Here is a 22,188-nt window from a genome sequence, read left to right on the forward strand (position 1 = left end):
AATCTAAACCATGATGTACAGCATACATATTTGAAAATGCATTCATCTATCCAGTGCTGTGTTAGAGTTTATCACAACAGTGGTTCTAGAGACAAAAAGGGGTTCTACCTTGTACTAGGTAGCGGTATTGTTATAAGTGGCCACTGACAGCTATTGCTATTATTATTAGTCTTGTGCCTCTCTGTGATTCTGCTCAGGATAAGTGATTGGAAGTGATTTTTTTCGATTGGTTTGCCGCATTTTTCAAATGACAGTTAACATTTGCGAAGCATCAAGTGTAAAATCCCCACACCATGATGTCACTTTTGCACAGCGGAAAATTCTCATTGCTTCATACAAATTTCCAAATGTTTTAGTACATATATTTTGTACAATTGTCATCATTTGGCACAATTTTCATTTGCTTTAGTCTTGTTAGTCAAAATAGATTATGTAGTTTCCCATTGTAATAATTCACCCAGATCTACAGCCTCTCCCCAGGTTACAATAGGGCTGGACAATAATTCGATATCAATATATATCGCGATATAATTGTTTTCAATAACGGTGATACGATTTTTAAACACATTTCCGATATTTCGATTACATATATACTGTATCATATAATATACAGTATATGAATAATCAGCCTGTTTTAGTTTAAATGGAAATATATTATTGTTAATAAGCTGAGTCAGAGTTTTATTTATTTGATAGTTTATTTCACATTTCTTGTTTGTAAAGGCTAAATACAAATAAAAAGTGAACCTTATTTTTTTTTGTACTGTTTTTATTTAAAAAAAATATATATAATTTTAATAGGAGGAGCCTGGAGGTATTATAGACTTTGCAAATTCAGTTTGCAGACATGCATTGTGTGTGTCCTCGGCAGTTTTTTCCTGAGGCTTTTTAATATTGTCCATATCGATTTATTATCGAATTATATCGCATCGACCAAAATTAAGAAATATATCGTGATATAAATTTTTGCCATATCGTCCAGTCCTAGGTTACAATGAGGTTTCGTTCCGATACCCCTATTGGATAGTGAAAAAATCATATGGTGAAAATGCATTTTAATACAGTACACCTAACATAACAAACTTCATAGCCTAGCCTACCTTTAACATGCTTAGAACACTTCCATTAGCCTACATCATAAACACAAAGCTAATTTTATAATAAAGTGTTGAATATCTCATGTAATTTATTAAACGATGTATTGAAAGGGAAAATCATTTACCCATCAAAAAGTCAAAGTATCATAGCATTCACCACGTATCCTGGGAAACCTCTATATAGTGTAAGCCACCACATGCAAAACAGTTCACCAAACTTCCAGAATAAGTGAAGAATATGTTGCATAAATTGCAGTGATATGGCCTTTTTTGCATTTCATGTTTGCACAGTATATGATTTTGTTGCCATTTTGTTGTTCCTCTATTGCCATTTTGCTGTTAACCTTAGTGTTGTGCTATGTGCTTGAACTTTTTTGAGAAATGCTCGCAAAATACGTGAGAATGTTGATGAAGTTTCATGACATCTGCCAAAACAATCGAGAAAAGCTGTGTAGCAACTGAGGTAGTGCAGGTTTTCATGTTTAAAAGACTTGCTGGCATAATTTATAATTAACGTCCATGTTAATAATGACATTTTCTGTAGCAGGTGATAAAAGAAATATTTTAAATATTAAATATTTAAAATGTTATTTCACTATGATAGTAAGGAAAAAATAATAGTCCACCCAAAAAGCACAAAAAATAAAATAAAGATTGAAGTCCATCATGGCAGTGACAATATGATGACTGTACATTAATGCTATTTTCATTAAAACAATGTTGTGTCTGTGGCTGTGAGTTTTAGGGCACTGTGGCTATGATGGGCAGGCTGCAGGGTCAAATCGCAGGGTCAGCTGAAACAGAAAGGATTTTTTTCCTTTCTATTATAGTGAAATAGATTTCAGCATTGGCCCAGGAGCAAGGCCCTTAATGCCCAACTGCTCTAGGTACTGAACGACCCTGCTTTCTCAATTGTACATCGCTTCTGATTAAAGTCTCTGCTGAATAAGTGTAAACTGCCTATGATTATATAAATGACTTTCATATTTAAAGCTTTGTACAGTAGATGCTGGTGGGGGTGTTTTTGTTTGTTTTTTTGTATAAGCATCATATTAGAGTAAGAGAAACACCCTTTTATCACCTTATTTTTACGTTCCTAAATAAGGGCAGTGGGTTAAGATTATAACCCTGAGCAAAATGGTCATCACTGGGTGCCCTGCTTAGGTTTTGAGGTTAGAGCGTCACACAGTCACCGAGGTGCACTGCACTCAGCAACATTCCTCCACGGCTGCTGAAAATATGATGGATATGCGTCCGCAGATGGGAGCTGCACACATGACAGTGATGAATCCCCGACTTTGCCATGCATTGCAGGGGATCTAATATGGGATCCCATCGACTAGGAATACAATTTATACTTTATTTTTCAGAGGCCACTGTATATTGTTTATGAATTCATATTCCTGTATTTTCAGAAGTACGACTCCATTTTACAGTGCTAATGTGGTCTGCCTTGCCAATTTCATATGCTTATACAAAAATGCACATAAATAAAAGCATTAGACATGTCAAGTAGATATCTCTGGGTGTTCTGGTTACCTCCATTTAGGCTAACTGGATATACACATGCCATATACACATGCATTTAGGCTAACTGGCATCTCTAAATTGCCTGTAGTGTGGGCGTGTGTTAGTGTGTGTTCTGTGCTGGACCTGGATAACTGGCTAGAAGATGGATGGATTTTAAAGTATAAATTAAAAATTAAGAAAAATTATAATTAACAAAAGTGTATTAGTCTAGACCCAGTAAAATAAATCCGATGTAGAGGTAGATCTCTGGCATTCCATCCAAGTCTTTTTTTTTTAAAAAAAAGAAAGAAATAATACTGTATGCACTTTGTAATATTTTTCCCTCCATATGTCTGATCATCGTGATTACAGCTGACATTTCCAACCAGTTGTTTTCTTGTCTCTCCTTTTTCCATTTTCGGGCAACTCTTCAGACAACACAGCCGGTGTCAGGACCCAGCGTGCCGGCTTTAACCGGCGTGAGCAGAACGTCTACCTGCTGACCATCCTGGTGGCGGACGGCGGCTCGCCCGCACTCAGCAGTACAGGCACGTTGACCATCCACGTGTGTGGCTGCGACACGGATGGGACCATCCAGTCTTGCAACAGCACGGCGTATGTGGCCTCGGCTGCGCTGAGCCCCGGCGCGCTCATCGCCCTCCTCGTCTGCGTGCTCATCCTCATCGGTAGGTCCACCCCTCCCATTACTCAACCAGCCAGCCGAGTTTCACATGCACTTTTGGTATCCTCATTAGTACATTGTAAAAAAGAAAACACAAGAAATCCAATGATAAATTAAATTGCATTGATTAATGGAATGTTGGGTGGTCGGTCAACTGATTGATTGATTGATTGATTGATTGATTGATTGAATAGTGAACTAGTCCAACTCAATTTTTACTTTACACTTCAATTAGACCTGAAATATGCAGCAAAAATACTATACCTCCTCTGTGGTATGTTAGGGAAACCTTTCAAAATACTGTAGGCAGCCCTACTAAGTGCCACTAAACCTTTTCAGGACACCATACAAATCGAGACATACAACAGCAAGATGACATTCTATGCTGCACAGGCAATGAGTGATTTAATGAAAGGAAAAATGAGTATGAAATATCATACTAACAGTATGCATAGAATGTAATGAATAAATGTAATAATTATCCACCCAATTTTTATTGTATTTATTATGGTTTTCACTGTATTTTCGTATGTGTGTATCATTTTAATTTACAAATAAAGTTGTATCCAATGGGTCATTTCAAAGTTGTGGGAGAGTTGACAAGGAATAGAAGCAGGAAATTGATGAAAAGGAAATATATCATGTCCCCTGCCCATTGATGCCCGTGTTTGCGTCTTGGATGTGAAGCTTAATGGACCATCTTCCATTTATAGTTGTGTTTTTTTTTTTTTGCAGTGGCTTTGAAAGGTTCAAATTGCATGTAAAAAGGCTAAAAACAAGAGTGAATGAAATAAAAGGCGATCGATTTCCCATTTTCACTCGACCGGTAACTGGACATCCCCATTCATTCGGGGGGGGGGGGGGGCTTTGTTCAAGAAAAGAGCACATAGTATTAGGTCTTTTGAATGACATCAAATCACTTTGGCTGAGGAGATGCTGAGGACCCTCTGGATAAGGTCACTGGATGAGCCTGCTGTATGAGCCTGCTGGATGAGGCTGCTGGATGAGGTTGTTGTATGAGGCTGCTAGATAAGGTCACTGGATGAGGTTGCTGGATGAGGCTGGAGAGCTGCTCTGCTTCAACACCGGAAGCACCAGCTTTAAATGGGCTAGGTTTTTCTGACATTTCCGCATACGTACACTTACTATTCTTAGCAGGACTCCAACAAGGGTGGGATATCATCATCTATAAAAATGTTATGAGTTATCTGTCCGGTTCAACTTTATGCTCTATGTATTGTCATTGGCCTTTAGATTCTCATTCTCCTCTTCACATAGTTCCCCCTCCATCCTTATCAGCCAGTAGCAAACTTGTTCACCGTTAGCACAGTACTGTTGTTATTGTTAATTCAAGTCATTTAACACTATTCCAAATAGCTTTAAATTTGAATTTGTATTTTATTTAGCTGATTTTCCCCTCCTAACATGAGAAACAGATCAGTCACAAATGTCTCATTGTACTCTGATTGGAGGAGGTAAGAAATTTTTCAGCATGTTCGGATGACTGAGAATTGACCTTTGTTTTCTTTGTTAAAATCAGCTGTACATCTGTGCAGTTGAAATATGTATGTTGATAATCGGAAGTTTATTGAGCTGCAGCTCTGTTTTACTTTTCTTTTCCGTTGGCTGAGGGGAAGCTGACAGAATGACAGGAAAGAGTGACAAACGAGCACTGGCACGCGTAACAGGGAACATATTCAATGGAAGAACATTCTGTCATTTATTGCTATGGTCAGTTTTTCAGCCAAAACACTGCATGTAAAGGCACATATGATGAGGTATGCAGGCAGAATGACAGAACAGTAAAATCCTTCTGGTCAGTCACTATCTGTCATAATATGTATGGTTTAGCACATATTAGCATTTCATGCACCCATGAATTCAACCATTTTGTGAACCAGTTGAAACCAACGTGAACCATTTTTGTTACATTTAGCATCTTGCTAATTATGCAATGGCTAAAATGTGCCAGTAAGCAGATGGGTACTGCACATCTACCAGGGATATTTCTCCCACAAAACAAGAAGTTACTCTGTCTGAAATTCTATTTAACTGAGATTCATTTAATCCTCTGGCGGTAGATGCCAGCTCTGAAAATTACCCTGTAGCCTAAAGAGTTCAACTAATCAGGAGATTTAGAGCGCTTTGTATACATAATACTTGAAACTTTTTCAAATGAGCATTTAAACAAAGCAATTATTTAACAATATGCACGGTTTATGGCTTAGAAAAGCTTGCAGAATATTTATTGGTTACATCTTTTGATTATTTGTAAATGACAGATTCTCTGCAAAAGTAGAGATATATGTGTGTACTATGGTTGCCTGTATAGTCTAACATAAGCTGTCACTTTCTAGGAATGGCTTCTAAAACTAGGCATTATGGATGTAGTCACAAAACACTAAAATGGATACATAATGTGTGTAATACATTATAACACATCAACGCTGTGCAGTTAAAACACTGTCGAATGTACTCATAAGCACCTGCTGCAAAATTAATAAGCAATTATACTGCATTGAGAGTGCTCCTTGTGGCTGTGTTAGCAGTTGTTTAATCAAATTCAGATGAGGGCTCTCATGCTGTGACTCTTTCCTATACTGGAAAATAAAAGGCATTATTTTCTGATATGCCAACATAAACATCCAAAGGAAAACACACTTACCTGTGCTCAGTAATGTGATTATTTCAGTAAAATCAAGGGAAATAATGAGGTAATAATTTACTTAATGCCTAATAAAGTTGTCACTAATTAAGTACATAAAACCTGCATTTGTTTCAGTTAGGGATGTTGTTATCTATAAAAACACATAATTTAATATGTAGCTTGCTAGTATTAGTATAAGTAAAATTAAAATTAGTGCAGTATATTATTACAAAAAAAATCACAAACCTATCGTATAGATTTCAATGCCGATCTGGCTTACTTTGGGTACTGTGGGTGTATGCTGTACCTTCTGACTTGTTCTCACCGCCAGGCTCTGTGTGTGTCTGTGTGTGTGTGGTTTAGGTTTATATTACATTGTGATCTTTTATTTTGACGTTGTGGGGAACATTTCTCAGGTCCCCACAAAGATCTGTGCATACAATCAAAAAATGACTTATGCTTAAGGTTAGGGCTGGGTAGGGGTTAAGGTCGTCATGTTGGGATTAGAGCTTTACCCATAGAAATGAATGGAGAGTCCCCACAAAGATATAATTACAAACCTGAGTGTGTGTGTGTGTGTCTGTGCTATTTGCATCCTCAGCAAATGTTCTTCTGGCTACAGCCCAATGTCATGCTGTGTAAGTGTCTCTAAATCGTCCACAGCGTGCAAATGGTGTGTCCTGTTGTGGACTGGCAGATAGGCTCCATGCTCACTTGTCGTGGATAAATGATTACGTACCATGGACACTTCTGGTGTCTGTCGTCTTTGGATTCTGTGATCTGTGCAATATGGCATCAAGGAAACATAAGAAAGGCAGCTAATATAGAGGCCATGCTAGTGTTTTTCACATCAGCACTTCAGTAGGTAGTCTTTGTCTTTCAAACCTTGGATGTGAGGTACCATGGTGACTTTAGTGGGTAAAACTGCTGCTTCACACGTCTGAGTCTCACCTCTGCTGTGTGCGTCTGAAATTGTTTTCTCCCTTGTTGGGAGGGTTTCTTCCGGATGCTACTCTCTCCCCCCACAATCCACAGTTACTAAGTGTTACCGGTTTTTGAACACTGTTCAGTTTTACATTTCTTTAGTACCAGTACTAATGACACTATTACAGAAAATAACGCTAACACCGACTACAGAATCAGAACCATGGACTCAATATGTCCAAAGGAGTGCAGAAACGCAGTTATGCTCTGTGTTTGAATTGCAAGCAGAGAATGTTAACATCATCAAATTAGCATCTGTACCTTCAGGTTATTATGCTACTCTGTGTTTTAAACAGTTGAATAATCTAGTATAATGTGCTGCGCAGGAAGTTTTTTTTATATGCATATTGAGCAGATGACCGGAAGAAAGCAGAAGAAACTTCCGTACCCTTTATGGGTGCTTATCTCATATTATCTGTTTGCTTTTTTTTACAGTGGACAGCAATGGTGATGAGTTTGATTGTGTAAAAAATACATTTTTCAGTTGTGCGTGCTCATGTGTGTTTTTTTTTTTTATTATTTGTTATTGCAGCTCCCTCTCAAAATCCATATAACGAATAACATCCATACTGATCCCCCATCGGCCCCCGATTCCCTCCTTATACACAGTGCGCCGTCCCTCTTCAATGCGTTTTTAATAACAATAAGGTGGACGTGGATACATCCATTATGAATTTAATATAACATATTAGCGTTCTCTTTGTAACTGAATGAGTCAGAGAGATCATAAAGCGATGCTTGGCAATTTTAGGGTATTTGCAGAAGTAGAGTGATGCTTAATTTATTGAATTAAAAGAGTAACAATTTAAATGCTTTTGAGATTAACTATATTGCCAAAAGTATTGGGATACCTGCCTTTACACACACATGAACTTTAATGACATCCCATTCTTAACACATAGGATTTAATATGCAGTTGGCCCATCCTTTGCAGCTATTATTTTATATATTTTATATAAGCTAAAATTTATATATTTGCAGGCTGTCCACAAGGTTTAGGAGTGTTTATGGGAATTTTTGACCATTCTTCCAGAAGAGTATTTGTGAGGTTAGGCACTGATGTTGGACAAGAAGGCCTGGCTCTAATTCATCCCAAAGATGTTCTATTGGGTTGCGGTCAGGGCTCTGTGCAGGCCAGTCAAGTTCCTCCACACCAGACACACCATGCTCATCCATGTCCTTATAGACCTTGCTTTGTGCACTGGTGTGCAGTCATGTTGGAACAGGAAGGGACCATCCCTAAACTGTTCCCACAAAGTTGGGAGAATGAAATTGTCCAAAACGGCTTTGAATGCTGCAGCATTTAGAGTTACTTTCACTGGAATTAAGGGGCCAAACCCAACCCGTGAACAACAACCCTCACCATAATCCCCCCCCCCCCACCAAACTTTATACTTGGCACAATGCAGTCAGGCAAATACCGTTCTCCTGGCAACCGCCAAACCCAGACTCTTCCATCAGATTTGCCAGGCAGAGAAGTCCAGTGGCAGCGTGCTTTACACCACTGCATCCGACGCTTTGCATTGTACTTGGTGATGTAAGGCTTGGATGCAGCTGCTCAGCCATGGAAACCCCTTCCATGAAGTTCTCCACACACTGTTCTTGAGCTAATCTGAAGGCCACACAAAGTTTGGAGGTCTGTAGCTATTGACTCTGCAGACAGTGGGCGACTTCTGCACACTGTGAGCCTCAGCATGCGTTGTCCCCGCTCTGTGATTTTACCTGGCCTACCACTTCGTGGCTGAGTTGCTGTTGTTCCCAATTGATTCCAATTTGTTATAATACCTCTAAGAGTTGACCGTGGAATATTTAGTAGTAAGGAAATTTCACAGATGGACTTATTTGCACAGGTGGCACCTTATCACGGTACCATGCTTGAATTCACTGAGCTCCTGAGAGTCATCCATTCTTTTGGAAATGTTTGTAGAAGCAGTCTGCATGATTGGAACACCTGAATTCAATGATTTGGAGGGGTGTCCCAATATTTTTGTCAATATAGTGTAAATGTCTCGTCAGGGCATTATTTACTATGAACAATACATGCAGCACCACCATAGATCAAAGTGATCGTTTGCTGCCATGTTTGTAAAATGCTTGTCACTACCTGAATTGTAAGCGTCGTTTTTTTCTCAACACCGTTTTGTAAAATTAAAAAATGATGCTATCCATACAGCCTACCCGACGTGTTCCTTCCGGGTCTGGTTCATGTATAGTGTACATATGCGCACGAGTGTGTTAGTCACATCTTTGACGTCATGTCAGTGTTCGCTGCCCAGGTACGGGTAGCACTCACACTAGGTATGTACTGTGCCGGAGTCTGACTAATCGTGCTCAGGCCCACCTCTTCAAGTGGGTCTGGGCGCAGTATGGAGTGATTTCACTAGTCAAACGAACTGGACTTTGCGACTTAAACGTGCTTGGGCACGGTACGGATCGCCTAGTGAAGGTTCACCCTAAAACTGCCTATAGGGCATGTCCCAGCCTTCTGTCCCGTGCTGCATGGGATAGATTCCAGGCTCCCCTGCAAGCATGACCAGGATTAGAGGTTAGAAGATGGATAGATACAAATCTTGCCTCAGTGAAGACAACTGGTTTGGGAAAAAATGTATTCAACATACGGTCAAACCTCCCTTATCTGGACCTCCAATATACGGGCACCTCCCTCTACCGGGCAGTTATAGGCTCGCACATGCACAAATTAATTTTACACAACCAGCAGCTGTTGTTACGAGCCCCAGTCTAGAGTTGGGGCATAACAGAGTGAAAGGGAAAGGGGACGTGGAATAAGGGAATAAAAGGGTGCGATGGACAAGGGAACACACGTGGACAAAGGGGTATTTTTTTTAAAATAATTTTCTGTTTTCATTGACACACCATGGACACAGCAAGGCAACAAGCACTCAGGAGTGACTATAGCGAAAACAATAAACAAAACCCAGTTTCCGAACACAACTCAAAGCTAACTTACCTAAGAGCAGAGAAAACAAAAACACAACGACAAATTTTACACCTTACTCCCTATCCAAACAACAATGGCAGCCACTCCCTATGCACCTGAGACACAAACAGAGCATACACAGAGATCAAAGCGTCAATGTCCGAGGGGCGCATGAAGACGTTAACCGAAAACCAGGCGAGAGTTCGAATCCAAATAGCAAGTAAACCAAAGCGAAAATCAGAAATCCAATAAACCAAACAAATCATACACAGTAATATCCATCAAAGAAAAGCAAACCAACAACAGTAATCAATAAGTGAGCAGAGCTCCCGAGACGTCTTGTGGTCGGCTTTTCACTTCGGAAGACGGAAGTGAGGAATGCCGCATACAAAGAGTTGTAGGCGGAGTCTGCACGTGGAGGCGGAGCGAATGTCGAATGGAGACCGAGCTAGAGGACGAGGCTGTGGGCAGAGCTGAACTTACAGGGGCGCGTAAAACTGAGCAAAATCCATTGGTTCAAAAAGGAAGCGCATAGTGTCATGTCCCTCGAAAAGAAGCTCGACATCATTACAGAGATACGAAAAGGAAAATCACAGAGTTGTTGCAGACCATTTTGGAGCGGCTAAGTCTATGGTAGGCGATATTTGGAAGAGTAAAGAAAAAATCATCCAGCTCACTTGATGCTGGTTAAAAACTGGATGACCACTGCAAGAATAAGATGGGATGATTCGGTGGCTCAGACTGAAATAACATCCTATTATAAGCCTTGCACCTCATAAATACCATGTAGTTTGTATGTGTACACATGTACGTATACGTTGTACTGTACTGTTCATGTATTTCATGTAAGGATACCTCATTGAAATTCTCTTTTCCCCTACTTATCTTGCTCTCCCTGAGATATACAGACACTTACGCATGTGAGAGTAAGCTTGGGGGAGGCGGGGGGGTAAATCACCTGTGGTGCCCCTGAATCTGAAGGTTAAGGGCCTTGCTCAGGGGCCTATGGACTGTTCTGAGGGCTGAACTGGTGACCTTTTGAACACAAGCACAAAGGCTTAGTCCACTGAACCAGACACCACTGGGCGTGCAATCAAAGCCTTGATTCCATTTTCACATGGTACTATTGAACATCCTTTTGTTGTCTTGGCTGTCTGAAAATGAAAGCATTTAGGGTGAGAAATGAACATTTATGCTACATATAGATTATTTTCACCAAACATTGATCAAAGGTCACCAACCTGGCCCTGTATAAGAACAAAGCCATGTACCTTTTCCTATTTCCGGCTTTCTGAAAATCTTTCAAGTGCACATGGTTTCTCTTTGTGTAAAGCAATTTATCAATATCAGTTGGTTAAAAAATATCACCTGAATATTTTCTGTTGTCAAAAATTAGACCAAGTCATCTGTATAGGATTTAGCTGAAATAAAATAATTACCAGCCAGACTAAAGGCAGAAATGTGTTCCCCTCTGATGTCATCACTTTCTAATTCAAAAAGCCATGTCAGACTTTAATTGTGGATCGTGAGATGGATGTTTTTAGTTTAATAGAGTTCTGGGAAAAAAAGTTTTAACTGTGAAATCAGTCTGGGTAGAATTCATAATGTCAGCATGGCAAGCTGCATTATCGTTATTTACATTAAGCCACACCAAAACAATATCCATTTTGCTCTACATCAAGTGAGAATGTAACCTGCTCTCTCTGACCATTGCTTTAGTTTCAGGGTGTGTATACATGGAATATAGTGGACTTTCTTGTGAAAGCAACCCTCTGTCTACTGGCACATCAACAATGGCTGAACTCCAAGAATATAATAACACAGAGGAAGATGCTCTGTATAGCAAGTGCTCGCCTAGGAGCTATTGAATGGTGTCAGCTGTGACTTGATATGAAGTTAGACATACTGTAGCACCAAACGGAATCCCCCTGCTAAGCCATTAGCTATGTGCCTGTGATTCAAAGCAGGTTACTCAAACTGCTCTGATCTACACAGTATTTTCTTGGCATGATTTCATAGTACGTACATAGAAAACTGTATTTTCAATTTTTTGCCCTATATAACTAATGCCCAAAAGCATTTACTTTTAGCTGGATGCAGAGTAGTTTGTCACGTATAATTCATAGCTTTCTAGATTTCATGAATAAAATGTAAATACATAAAAATACTAAATTGCTGGCTTTGATTAATGAGTCTGAATATTTTTGATCAGCATAGCTGTGGGACACAGAAAACAGCTTCATTTTCATGCCATTGATTAAAAGAGTGAATGGCAGCCAGGGGGGGTGAGGTGCCCCCTTTGCCTGAATGATTGAATGTGCCTCCCTTTCGTGGTTCTGAGTGCCTCTTTTTACCGACGATCACACTAAATTCACCGAGGGGAACTGACAGCCTGGTCGAGCACCTGCACTTTAAAAAGTCTCTGCACAGCACTGGTGGGTGGAATGTTGTTCTAATGACAACTGCTTCCGCACAACAAACAATTTTTTTTCTCTCTTTTTAGATATTTCTCCCTTTTCTCTTTTACTTCAACCTATTTCTAAATACAAGCAGTATTATTACATATTCTAGAAAACCTTTCATGGGGATCATTGTGAACTGAGGGGAATTCGTTCCATGTAGCAAGAAAATCGGTGACTGGATGTGTTTATTTCTCATATCGTAATTGATGTTGTCAAAATGTATAGTGAGCAAACAATTGGAGTTAGTTCATAAATCAAAATAAAATACTGTCATTGTTTAACTAAGATGTCCTACATTGTAAAACAGCCTTTGTGATACAACTGAGATTTGCAGCCGAGCTGAGACATTTAGAACAATGCTGGTTTGAAGATGCAGCCAAGGCAAAACGGCTGATTGCCTTGAATTCCAGTTCCGTGTCATGGATCGGATACCTATGATTGCTGGCATCCATATCTTACAAAACCTGGGAGCAGTAACTCAAAACAATGCCAGCCGTGTACAGTAAGGGTGCACATTCCGAGCAGTAGCTGTGGGTGCCTAGGGCTGACAGTTTATCTGAAATACCGCCAGCTTTTTGTAACCATGTCAGCAGGAAGAAGAGAACACGAAATGAAGAGTGTGGTCATATCAGACCACCACGAGTGCGGACAGACGAAGTGCCCCCTGACCAAGGAAATGATGGTATCCGAGGGATCTGAGAATAGAAATTGAAATAAAAATTGTGGTCATATGAGACCCCCGTGAATTTGGGCAGGAAAGGTGACTCCTGCCCATGCAACTTGATGCTACCACCAGGAAATCGAGAATGACAGAAGGGTGCTGACCAGACTCTTAGAGGAATACTTGTCAAATTCTTAGATCCACTGCAGCACATCGCAGCATAAGACAAACAAATTTCTGCTTAATTACCCGCAAACAAACAATCCCTTCATCAGTCCATTTAGGGAGCGATGTGATAAATCTATCCCCACATGGGCAAGGCATCTGTGCACATCCTTTCCAATTACAGCCCATCTGCTGTGATGGGCTCCACTGTGCGTGCGAGCCGTGATCACGGCCCAAGGGTAAATTAAGTGTCTTGTCAGGAGCGCTTAGTGGAACATCTGTACACAGCGGGGCTCATGTGTGCAGTGGAGCTTCCCCCACATCACCTTTCCTGTACATGGGCCATTTTGTATTTAAACAGCAAGGAACACACAACTCCTGACTATATTAGTGTCAGTATGTATATACATATAAAATGATTTTACTGATATGGGCATTCTCAGTGAATGATCTAATCGCCTATAATATAACAACCTGTTACTGTGCTTTTTTTTTGTAAAATGATTCATATTTCAAAGAGAAGAACTAATTTTGGAATTGCAAAAATGGTAGTTATACTACTTAGAATAAGGAATGACTCAATATTGACATTTAATATTTAAATTGATTTTTTTGTTTTTTGTTTTTCAGAAAGTTTACCTGGAAGTTTGATTTTCCAGATCCATCATTATTATTGTCTGACATAATTGAAGTATAAATTTCATGATCTGACTTTTCTAAATATAAAATGTCTTTGTGCTGCACACAAATAACTGATATTCAGGATACCTGTAGCAAAATTCATGAAGCAAAATTCTCCACAGAAGGAAGTTACTGTAATTATTAGAATTGTCAGGCAGACCTGAAGAGTAAAGAAAGGGACAGGGAGCCTTAAAACATAGATCAGCTTATTTGGAGATAAGAGGTAAACAAAGTAATTTCAAAGTGGTTCAAAATATATATTCTGTAAATCAGACCATACAGCAACTTCAGAAACTGTTAATCTCTCTTACGCATCTGCAAATATTGTTATATTACTGTCTGATGAGCTAAGGTTGTGTGGCACAGTGGTTCCATCTGTAACACAATCACATACAGTACATAACACACCTAGGGCTGGAGCTTTGAAGCCAGCTGCTGTGGCTGCAGTGTGATTAACTGGCATCTATAAATTGCTTATTGTGTGCCCTGTGATTCCCCCCCACCAATGTATACTGCTGCTTAGTGACCCACCCACCCATGACCCTGACCAAGATAAGGAAGACTCATGGATGGATTAAACTTGCTGAACTGAAGGGCCAAAAATATTTTTATCGAGCAATAATAAGAAATTAAAATTGAAACATTCTGTCCTAGTATGCTTTCAAGATCAAGTATACTAGAATTATTAAATCTTTGAGTCTTCTGGGTTATGTCTTTATAAGTTTTTCACATCTGGGTTTGGGGATTTTTGCTCATTCTTTTTTGCAGATAAGCTATTCCAGGTCAGATGGGGAGTGTCAGGAGACTGAAATCTCCAAAAAAATCTCTTTCAAATGGGTTAAAACCATGGCTTGGATTGTTTTGATTTTTCTAAATAATTTGTTCAAGGGACCTGCAGATCCTTCAGATTACAAGCCTAGAATGCCAACTGACCTTGGTGGCGTGTGGCTTTGTGGATTAGGGCTCTGTGTCCATGAGTGGAACGTTGCTGGTTCAAATCTTGTGGCTGGCAAAGTGATGTCACTGTTGGGTTCCTCAGCAAGGCTCCCTGCTCTCTGATGCTTTTGTGGTGTTAAAGGGACAGAGTGCCTTTTGTATTGGGTTTTAACATAATTATAATATCCATTTTGGAGAGGTTATACATCATGGTAAAACTATAGTGAATTATTAAATAACTTTGATTACAGGTGTATCACACAGATGCATCATATTTTTGTTGCAATGCATATGTAAGTATTTGAAAGTGTAGATCTGCAGCTAAAGGGTTGAATCTTAAGCAAACCTTTGCTCATCATTCAATGGTTGGGCACACCGATGTTGTGTCATTAATCTTAGCTGACTAAATTCGTGTCTGTGAGGAGAACAACTAACTTCCACTCATTTTCAACAAACCAGCTGCCGTGGAGTGATCTGCCATATAAACTGTGTTTTGGATTGGTCTCTTGAATGCTGAAGAGACCAACTCTGTACAGGTTCATAAATGGGTCACTCTGTGATTCCAGAGTGTTCTGAACTTACTTATCTGACTTAGATACAAACACCCTGAAGAGAAGAAGAAACACACACACACACACACACACAGTATATATGCGGCAGCTACGCATTCACTATACATTTTATGGATGAAAGTGCCTTCTTGTACTACCTTGCTGACATTTTTGACAAACTCAAAAAACTCAATTTGTCACAGCAAGGCCAGAACAGCAGCGTGCCACAGCTAAGTGACAGAGTGTCAGCTTTCTGCGCAGAACTCTAACTGCGGAGAAAAAAAATAATAATACAACATGGAAAGTGGAAGCCTTGATATGTTCTCCTGCCTTGCCGTTATCAGTTTGAAGTGTACTGCTATTCATCACGCTTCTGTGAGCTCAGCTTTTGCTTCATTTCAGAGAACTCCCAGGAAACCAGAACATCCAAGCTGTATGCATGCAGTAATTACTCACATATTACTCAATAAAAATATATATATTTTTGATTGTTTCCATGATGTATTGTCAACTGATCAACTGACCAATAGCACCTCATGTGCAGTATAAGCCAAGAATAGACTTTTTCTTTATTTCTTAAAGAAAAAACAATATTCCATGCCATTACTTTAGTACCATTAGCTGTTTCCCATTTGAGCATGTCTACACATTTTCTGGTTTGTGATGAATGTGCTCAGTCCCCCAAATATAACATTTTGTCATGCTTCTACCTCACACTGTTCAAAATTTGTCGTCTTACATTTTTACCATACATTCGATATCATCAGTCTTGGCAACCAGAAAGTCTTGATTTGCATATTATATGAGAAAGCAGCTCATTTGCATTTATCATTTATGGTTATTTTTATGTGGAAACCGGGCAGGATCTCAGACACGTGACCATTTACACATTTACAAGATTCCAACATTTGTGAGGGAAATGTGCAATACGACAGGTTTGATAAATCTGTTCTTTTTTTTTGAATATGCATTTTTTTCATGATGAAATTTACAAAAAGTTTGATAAATGAAACCCCTGTCGTATTTCTTACAGATTTGCTCTGCCCTGTTGGGTGCCGTTTTGTGTCTGACTCAAGAATCCGTTGTCCAATCTTTTACTAACTCTGCAGGCGTAATGTATAGGTGAAGATTTGTGCCTGGGCCTGGACCTCAAAGTCCCCTTTTGTGTTGGAATGCAGCATTGTGGATCATCCCTCCATACCTGCGTCCAATCATGAAGTACATATGCGTGTCAGGGCTGGAAATCGATTTAGAAAAATAACTAATTAATCGCACAGTTTTCTGTGATTAATCGTGGTTAATCACACCTCATATTAAGACTTAGAAGCATAAATATTTATATGTTGAATCCCCAAATTACTGTGGAATTAATACAAAGAGGAGTACATGGGTCATTGTCACAAACTCATTATCATAACATAATAATTTTCTCTAATTGTTTTTTTAAATTAGTTTGAAGACAGACTCAAATTATACTGCTTCATAGTCTAAACTGTCAAATTTGCCTCTGGGGTACTTAATCAGTTTTGTTATGTTACCATTTATTTCTGTAATAAACAGAAGTACAGGCAAGAGTTACTTAGATGAGAAGAATAACAAAATTAACAAAACACTGAGCAAAAATATATCTTATACAGATTGATTATTGTGGGTACACACAATACAGCTGGAAGATATAAAAACAGTTCATTTTTGTGCCACTGAGAACTACCTACTTAGGGGAAATGGTTACATAAATGGATAAGTGTAGTTTCAGGCCTACATGTCATATGTCACATGGACTCAGAGCATTCAAATAAGAACATGACTATTAACTGTTGCAATTCCAGGTGATCCAACCTCTGCTTATAGAAATTGTATAGGTTGCTGAGTGTGGCGAGTACAAATTTGATGTGCAGAATGAGGTTTTCGGCTGTCCTGGGAATACAGTCCTACATCTAGTCCCTTCTAGTTTCTCTGATTCTGTTTGACCCTTGTTATTGCATGCCACTTGATTTTGCTTAACCTTTTTGCAGTTGGTTGCTTTTGGGTCTCATGCAGATACAGTAGCTCTGAATATTGTGTCAACTGTCAGTAGCTGGGGAGGTATGTAGTGTGACATCATTTTTTCCCGTTTTCTCAATGTTTTTGGCTTGTTAGGGAGGTATGTAAGTTTTTTGTATTTTTTGTTTCATTTTGTTTGGGTTCGGTAAAGGAGCACTTTTTTCTAGTTGGAGGCATGGGCGTAAATTACTGGGGGATGGGGGGTTGTAACTCCCACTCTCCCCTGCAAAAAATCGAATCCAGTCCATACAACCCCCTGGATCCACTTAAATGGGTGCTCAACCCAAAGTTATGCAGTTATGTCCTTGGTTGTTTTTCTTTGGCCTGGACAGCTCCTGCAGCTTTTCCCAACGTTAATAAAATTACTGACACATACAAAGTAGTGGTTTCTTTTTGTTGTGCTGGCACATAAAAAACTGGGGGCTTGTCCGGGATATCACTGCATCTCTTTCACTGTAGATACATCAGAGCTGCCTCACTACCATGTGGTTTATTTCTTTGATGGTGATGTGCACATGCAACTCTGAACATGAGTGGAGTTCAGTGTTTCAAGTTGTTGTTCTTAAGTCCTTTCAGCACCATGTGTTACGTGTAGCTCATGGCCATGAGCTGTATGGTCATCTTGTGTCAGAAAAACATGCAATTGTCTGTTGAAACATTTATTTTGGCCTTCCTTTACATCTCATGTCTCAATACTGTCGTTCTTGCCATACTTGTCAATCAGGTTATTCCCTCTGCCCCTCAAAAGCCTTTATCACTTACGGGTGAACCTTCTGAGAGAATTTAATTGACTGTGTTGCTCTATTACCCAAAACAAGTCTGTTTTACAATACTTCTTGACTTTCATATGTGCAGCATCCAGATATCCTGAAGCTATCTCCTTGTACCCTCTCAAAGATTTGACTATACTTTTACTATAGTGAAAACCCTCATCAAGTTTTGCACATTTGGTTTGCCAAAATATACCCAATCAGATCAAGGTTCAAACTTCATGTCCAGGATCTTTTGCAGAGTGATAAAGCAGCTAAGCAACCAATATCAAGTTTCAAGCACATACCATCCAGAATCACATGGAGCTTTAGAGAGATTTCATCAAAGACTAAAAGTCGTGCTTTGAACATATTGTTTAGCACAAGGAAAAGACTGGAGGGAATGAGGGAATCCCCCTTATTCACCATCCGTGACACAATTCAAGAGTCCTTGAATTGAGTCTGTGGTCCTTTAAAAGCTTCTGTCCTCAGTTCAATCACAGGCCTCATCAAAGAATGGCCTCTTCAAATTATGTCAGTTCCTTTTATGAGAGCTTAAATACCGTTTGCGAGACAGCTAAATGCTCTCTAGTTTCCTCTCAGTCCGATATGAAGTCTTGCTTTGAGCAGAAGTCGGTCCAGCACTCATTTCAACCAGGAGATCAGGTTCTTGTTTTACTGTTGCTACCAGCTTCAGCTCTACAGGCCATGTTTTCAGGTCTTTATGTCTTTGAATCGAAGTTAAGTGAAACAGATAATGTTGTGAAGACCCCTGATGGGAAAAGAAAGTCTCATGTATGCCATGGAAGCATGCTTAAGCCATTTGTGTCACGACCCATATCTGAAACCTGCCCTACTACCTCACTGGTTTCTCCAGTAATGCCCACATGCTCAGCTTCCCAACTCTGAAACATGTGGTAAAACTTCTTCTGGTTAATTTTACTGCCACTGAATAGTGGAACTACGGATTACTGGGACTTTGTGCATCATTCACGGGTGTCAGGGAACTTGTGTCTATTTGAGGCCATTTCCCAAAACATCCGGGAGAGGTGGAATGTCTGCATTGTTTTTCAGTGTCAAATACAATGCAGTGCGATGCAATCAATCAATAAACAAACAACTAAATACTAATGCAACCCGTGTACTGGTGACCTGATGATTCAAAGAGAAACATGCTAATTGATATGGCAGCATGAAAGTGACATCCTGATTGTTGCGATCCACTAGGAATTCCTGAAAGATCGACCTGTCATTCGCAATCAGTTGGTTGACGACAACATATTTACATTAATCTACTCTAAAATCCCTGTGGTTTATTACTTTGTCTTTTAAATAAATATAAATCCTGCTAGCTACTGTGCCCATTTCTGCAGACAGGAGGCCCCCATTTTAGAAAATAATATATGCATATGAATCTGAAAAATTAACATTAAATAAATGATATACGACTTACACGTGTAATGACAGTTAAATTGTATATGTTTGGGTAATGTCTTAGAATAATTTGGTTGACTGCATTACTACAACCATGTCTTTTCCCGCATGATGGGAGATTATAATAAGATATGGATCACGCAGGACAGCTCAGAGTATAACTAAATGAATTGCATGTTATATATAGAAATTGTAAATAGCAGTGAAGTAGTAATGATAACTATTTGCAGAATCACGATAAATGAAATTCTGGACAGTATAATAGAAAACCACCAAATTTGCCTTTGTTGCGTAAAACTTTAAAAATATGACCCCTGAAAATACTTATGGAGGCTTGAAAAAGATTAACGCTAAGAATCACGTTAATTATGCTTTTCTTCCCCTTGAAGTCCTAGTGCTCCTGATCCTGACGCTGAAGCGGCAGCGCAAGGGCCAGCGGATGTCTGAGGATGAGGAGGACATGCGTGACAACGTTATCAAGTACAACGACGAGGGCGGCGGTGAACAGGACACACAGGCGTATGACATGAGTGCGCTGCGCAGCCTCTATGACTTTCCCGAGGTGAAAGGCTCTGAATCAGGGCCGGATTTGCGCTCGCTGCCCCAATGGATCCAGAGCCGGGTCACGGGAGATGGGGGTCCAGCGGATTTCTCATTATTCCGAGGCTACATCCGCAAGAAGGTGGAGCAGGCAGACGCCGACCTCTCAGTACCACCCTATGACTCCTTCCAGACGTACGCTTTCGAGGGCTCCAGCTCACCCGCCCTCTCCCTCAGCTCCATCCACACCCTCTCCACCGCTTCCGAGCAGGACTTCTCCTACCTCAGCGACTGGGGGCCTCGTTTCCGGCAGCTGGCTGGCTTTTATGTGCCGAGCCACCTCGAGGAGGATGCCTCCTAGCATCCTCACCCTCACAAAACACCAACTCCCAGCATTCCACTGTGCTTGCAACCCGTCCCATGAGAAACCATTAGGAAACTTGATTTGCATCCTCAGCCCCCAACCCATGCCCTGTTTCAGTTCTTTAATTGCAAAAAGACAAGGTTCAATTACGTTACTTTTATAGAAAAAAACTGGCGACTTGGCAACTGTTACTTTAAGAACCTGACACTACTGGAACGTAAATGGCCACATCCAGCATCTAATATATATTTCCTTGTTTATGTGTCTATTCTCCTTTCCTATAAGCAAGTGTTCACTGTGCCAATTACATTTTTTGCCGTGTAAAAACTGAACCTCTAGATTCGTTACCTTTGGAAAATTACACAAGGGTGGGGGGGGGAGGGGGGGTTATATAAGAATTATAACATGTATGTCATGGCAAATGAACTTAGTTGACTATATATTTATTTAACATCAGCATATTTATTTATATTTATTTTTATTTATTTATTTATTTATACACCAAGAAAAAGACTGTCCGTGAAGGATCACTGAATTCCCTGGAAAGACATACAAACTTCTTAAATATGGTGAATATTTTGCCTTCAATACCAGTTAAGGAATCGTGGCAGAAAATAAATAATTTTTACAGAAGAGTTCAGAAAATACTGTCAAAGGAAGCCCTTCCGTGTTAAACAGACTGGTCTTCAAAATGCTTTATTTTTGTTTTCTAGGAACACTTTTGTAATTTGGGCCAAATTGAACAGTACAAATGCAATGACAGATTGGTTGGGGGTGGAAGCAAGCTAAATTAAATACATTTTCAAAGAGAAAAATGAGTATGTGCTTTAGACATATGTTTTTCTCTAATATGATTTTTGGTTTTATGGGTTTTAAGTAAGACTTAAAGGACTTTTTGTTTTAGTTACATTACTCTTTTTTCACAGCAGTTTTCATGGGTGTTTGCTAAATATCAGCAATAAGACATAAATAACATACACATGATACAGGATATTATCATACAGAAATTTGAGGTTGGGTTTTCTGAAGCTGTTCCTGGGTGATTTTTGTTCTTTCTGGATTCGTAAGTGTGACTGTGTCTTTATGTATTTTTTCTAACTTGGTTTTTATCCTAATGAATTGGTCACTTTTGTTCCAGTTGACTATGATTTTGAGTGTAGGAAGGGCCATCTAGCCTATCCTAGTGCTATTATTTCAGTGTTGACCTTAACTTGCAAATGTATGGAAATATATTGGAATCAATAAATATTTGTATATAAGAAACTGTTTACTGGGTTATGAAGAAGAATTGAATAGCAATCAACTAAAATTCAGCTATTCTATGTTATTTCTGGGTCCACTTGAATAGGTAAAACCGTCTTATCCATTAGTTTTACATGATGCTCTGAACATCTTTACGTTGTTTGTGATACAGTATCTGTATTGCAAAAAAGTGTCATTTTCTATTTACAATGAAGTTGAGTCTGAAACAGAAAAGTATTAAAGTAAACAAAAAAGAAAAAACTAAAAAAGTGTAAAAGCATATAAGGGATCACAGCTCGAAATCAATCATTTAAAAGTATGTGTAATATTTATGAAATATTAATGTTCAGCTTGAGAGTCAAACTTTAAAGCATTATATTCTGAAATGGAAAATAGTGATTTGTTGATTTTGTGTGTAAAAGAGTTACCAAAAATACTTTCATATACTTTTAAATACTTTTCAAATACCTTCAGTTTAAATATTTAGAATGAAGAACATCAAG

General features: G+C 39.3%; 1 protein-coding gene across 2 annotated transcripts in view; it reads left to right on the plus strand.

The window, feature by feature from the left end:
* Positions 1-20,791, plus strand: part of LOC111835964 (cadherin-22) — a 215,902-nt gene extending 195,111 nt beyond the window's left edge. For both annotated transcript variants that reach the window (XM_023796809.2, XM_023796811.2), the window contains 2 exons: positions 3,041-3,292; positions 19,929-20,791. In XM_023796809.2, the coding sequence (XP_023652577.2) occupies positions 3,041-3,292; positions 19,929-20,440 (764 nt within the window). In that variant the 3' untranslated portion in view covers positions 20,441-20,791. The remainder of the gene's footprint in view (positions 1-3,040; positions 3,293-19,928) is intronic.
* The last annotated feature ends 1,397 nt before the right edge of the window (positions 20,792-22,188 follow it).

Source organism: Paramormyrops kingsleyae, chromosome 8 (genome assembly GCF_048594095.1).
Source record: "Paramormyrops kingsleyae isolate MSU_618 chromosome 8, PKINGS_0.4, whole genome shotgun sequence".
Lineage (NCBI taxonomy): Eukaryota > Metazoa > Chordata > Actinopteri > Osteoglossiformes > Mormyridae > Paramormyrops > Paramormyrops kingsleyae.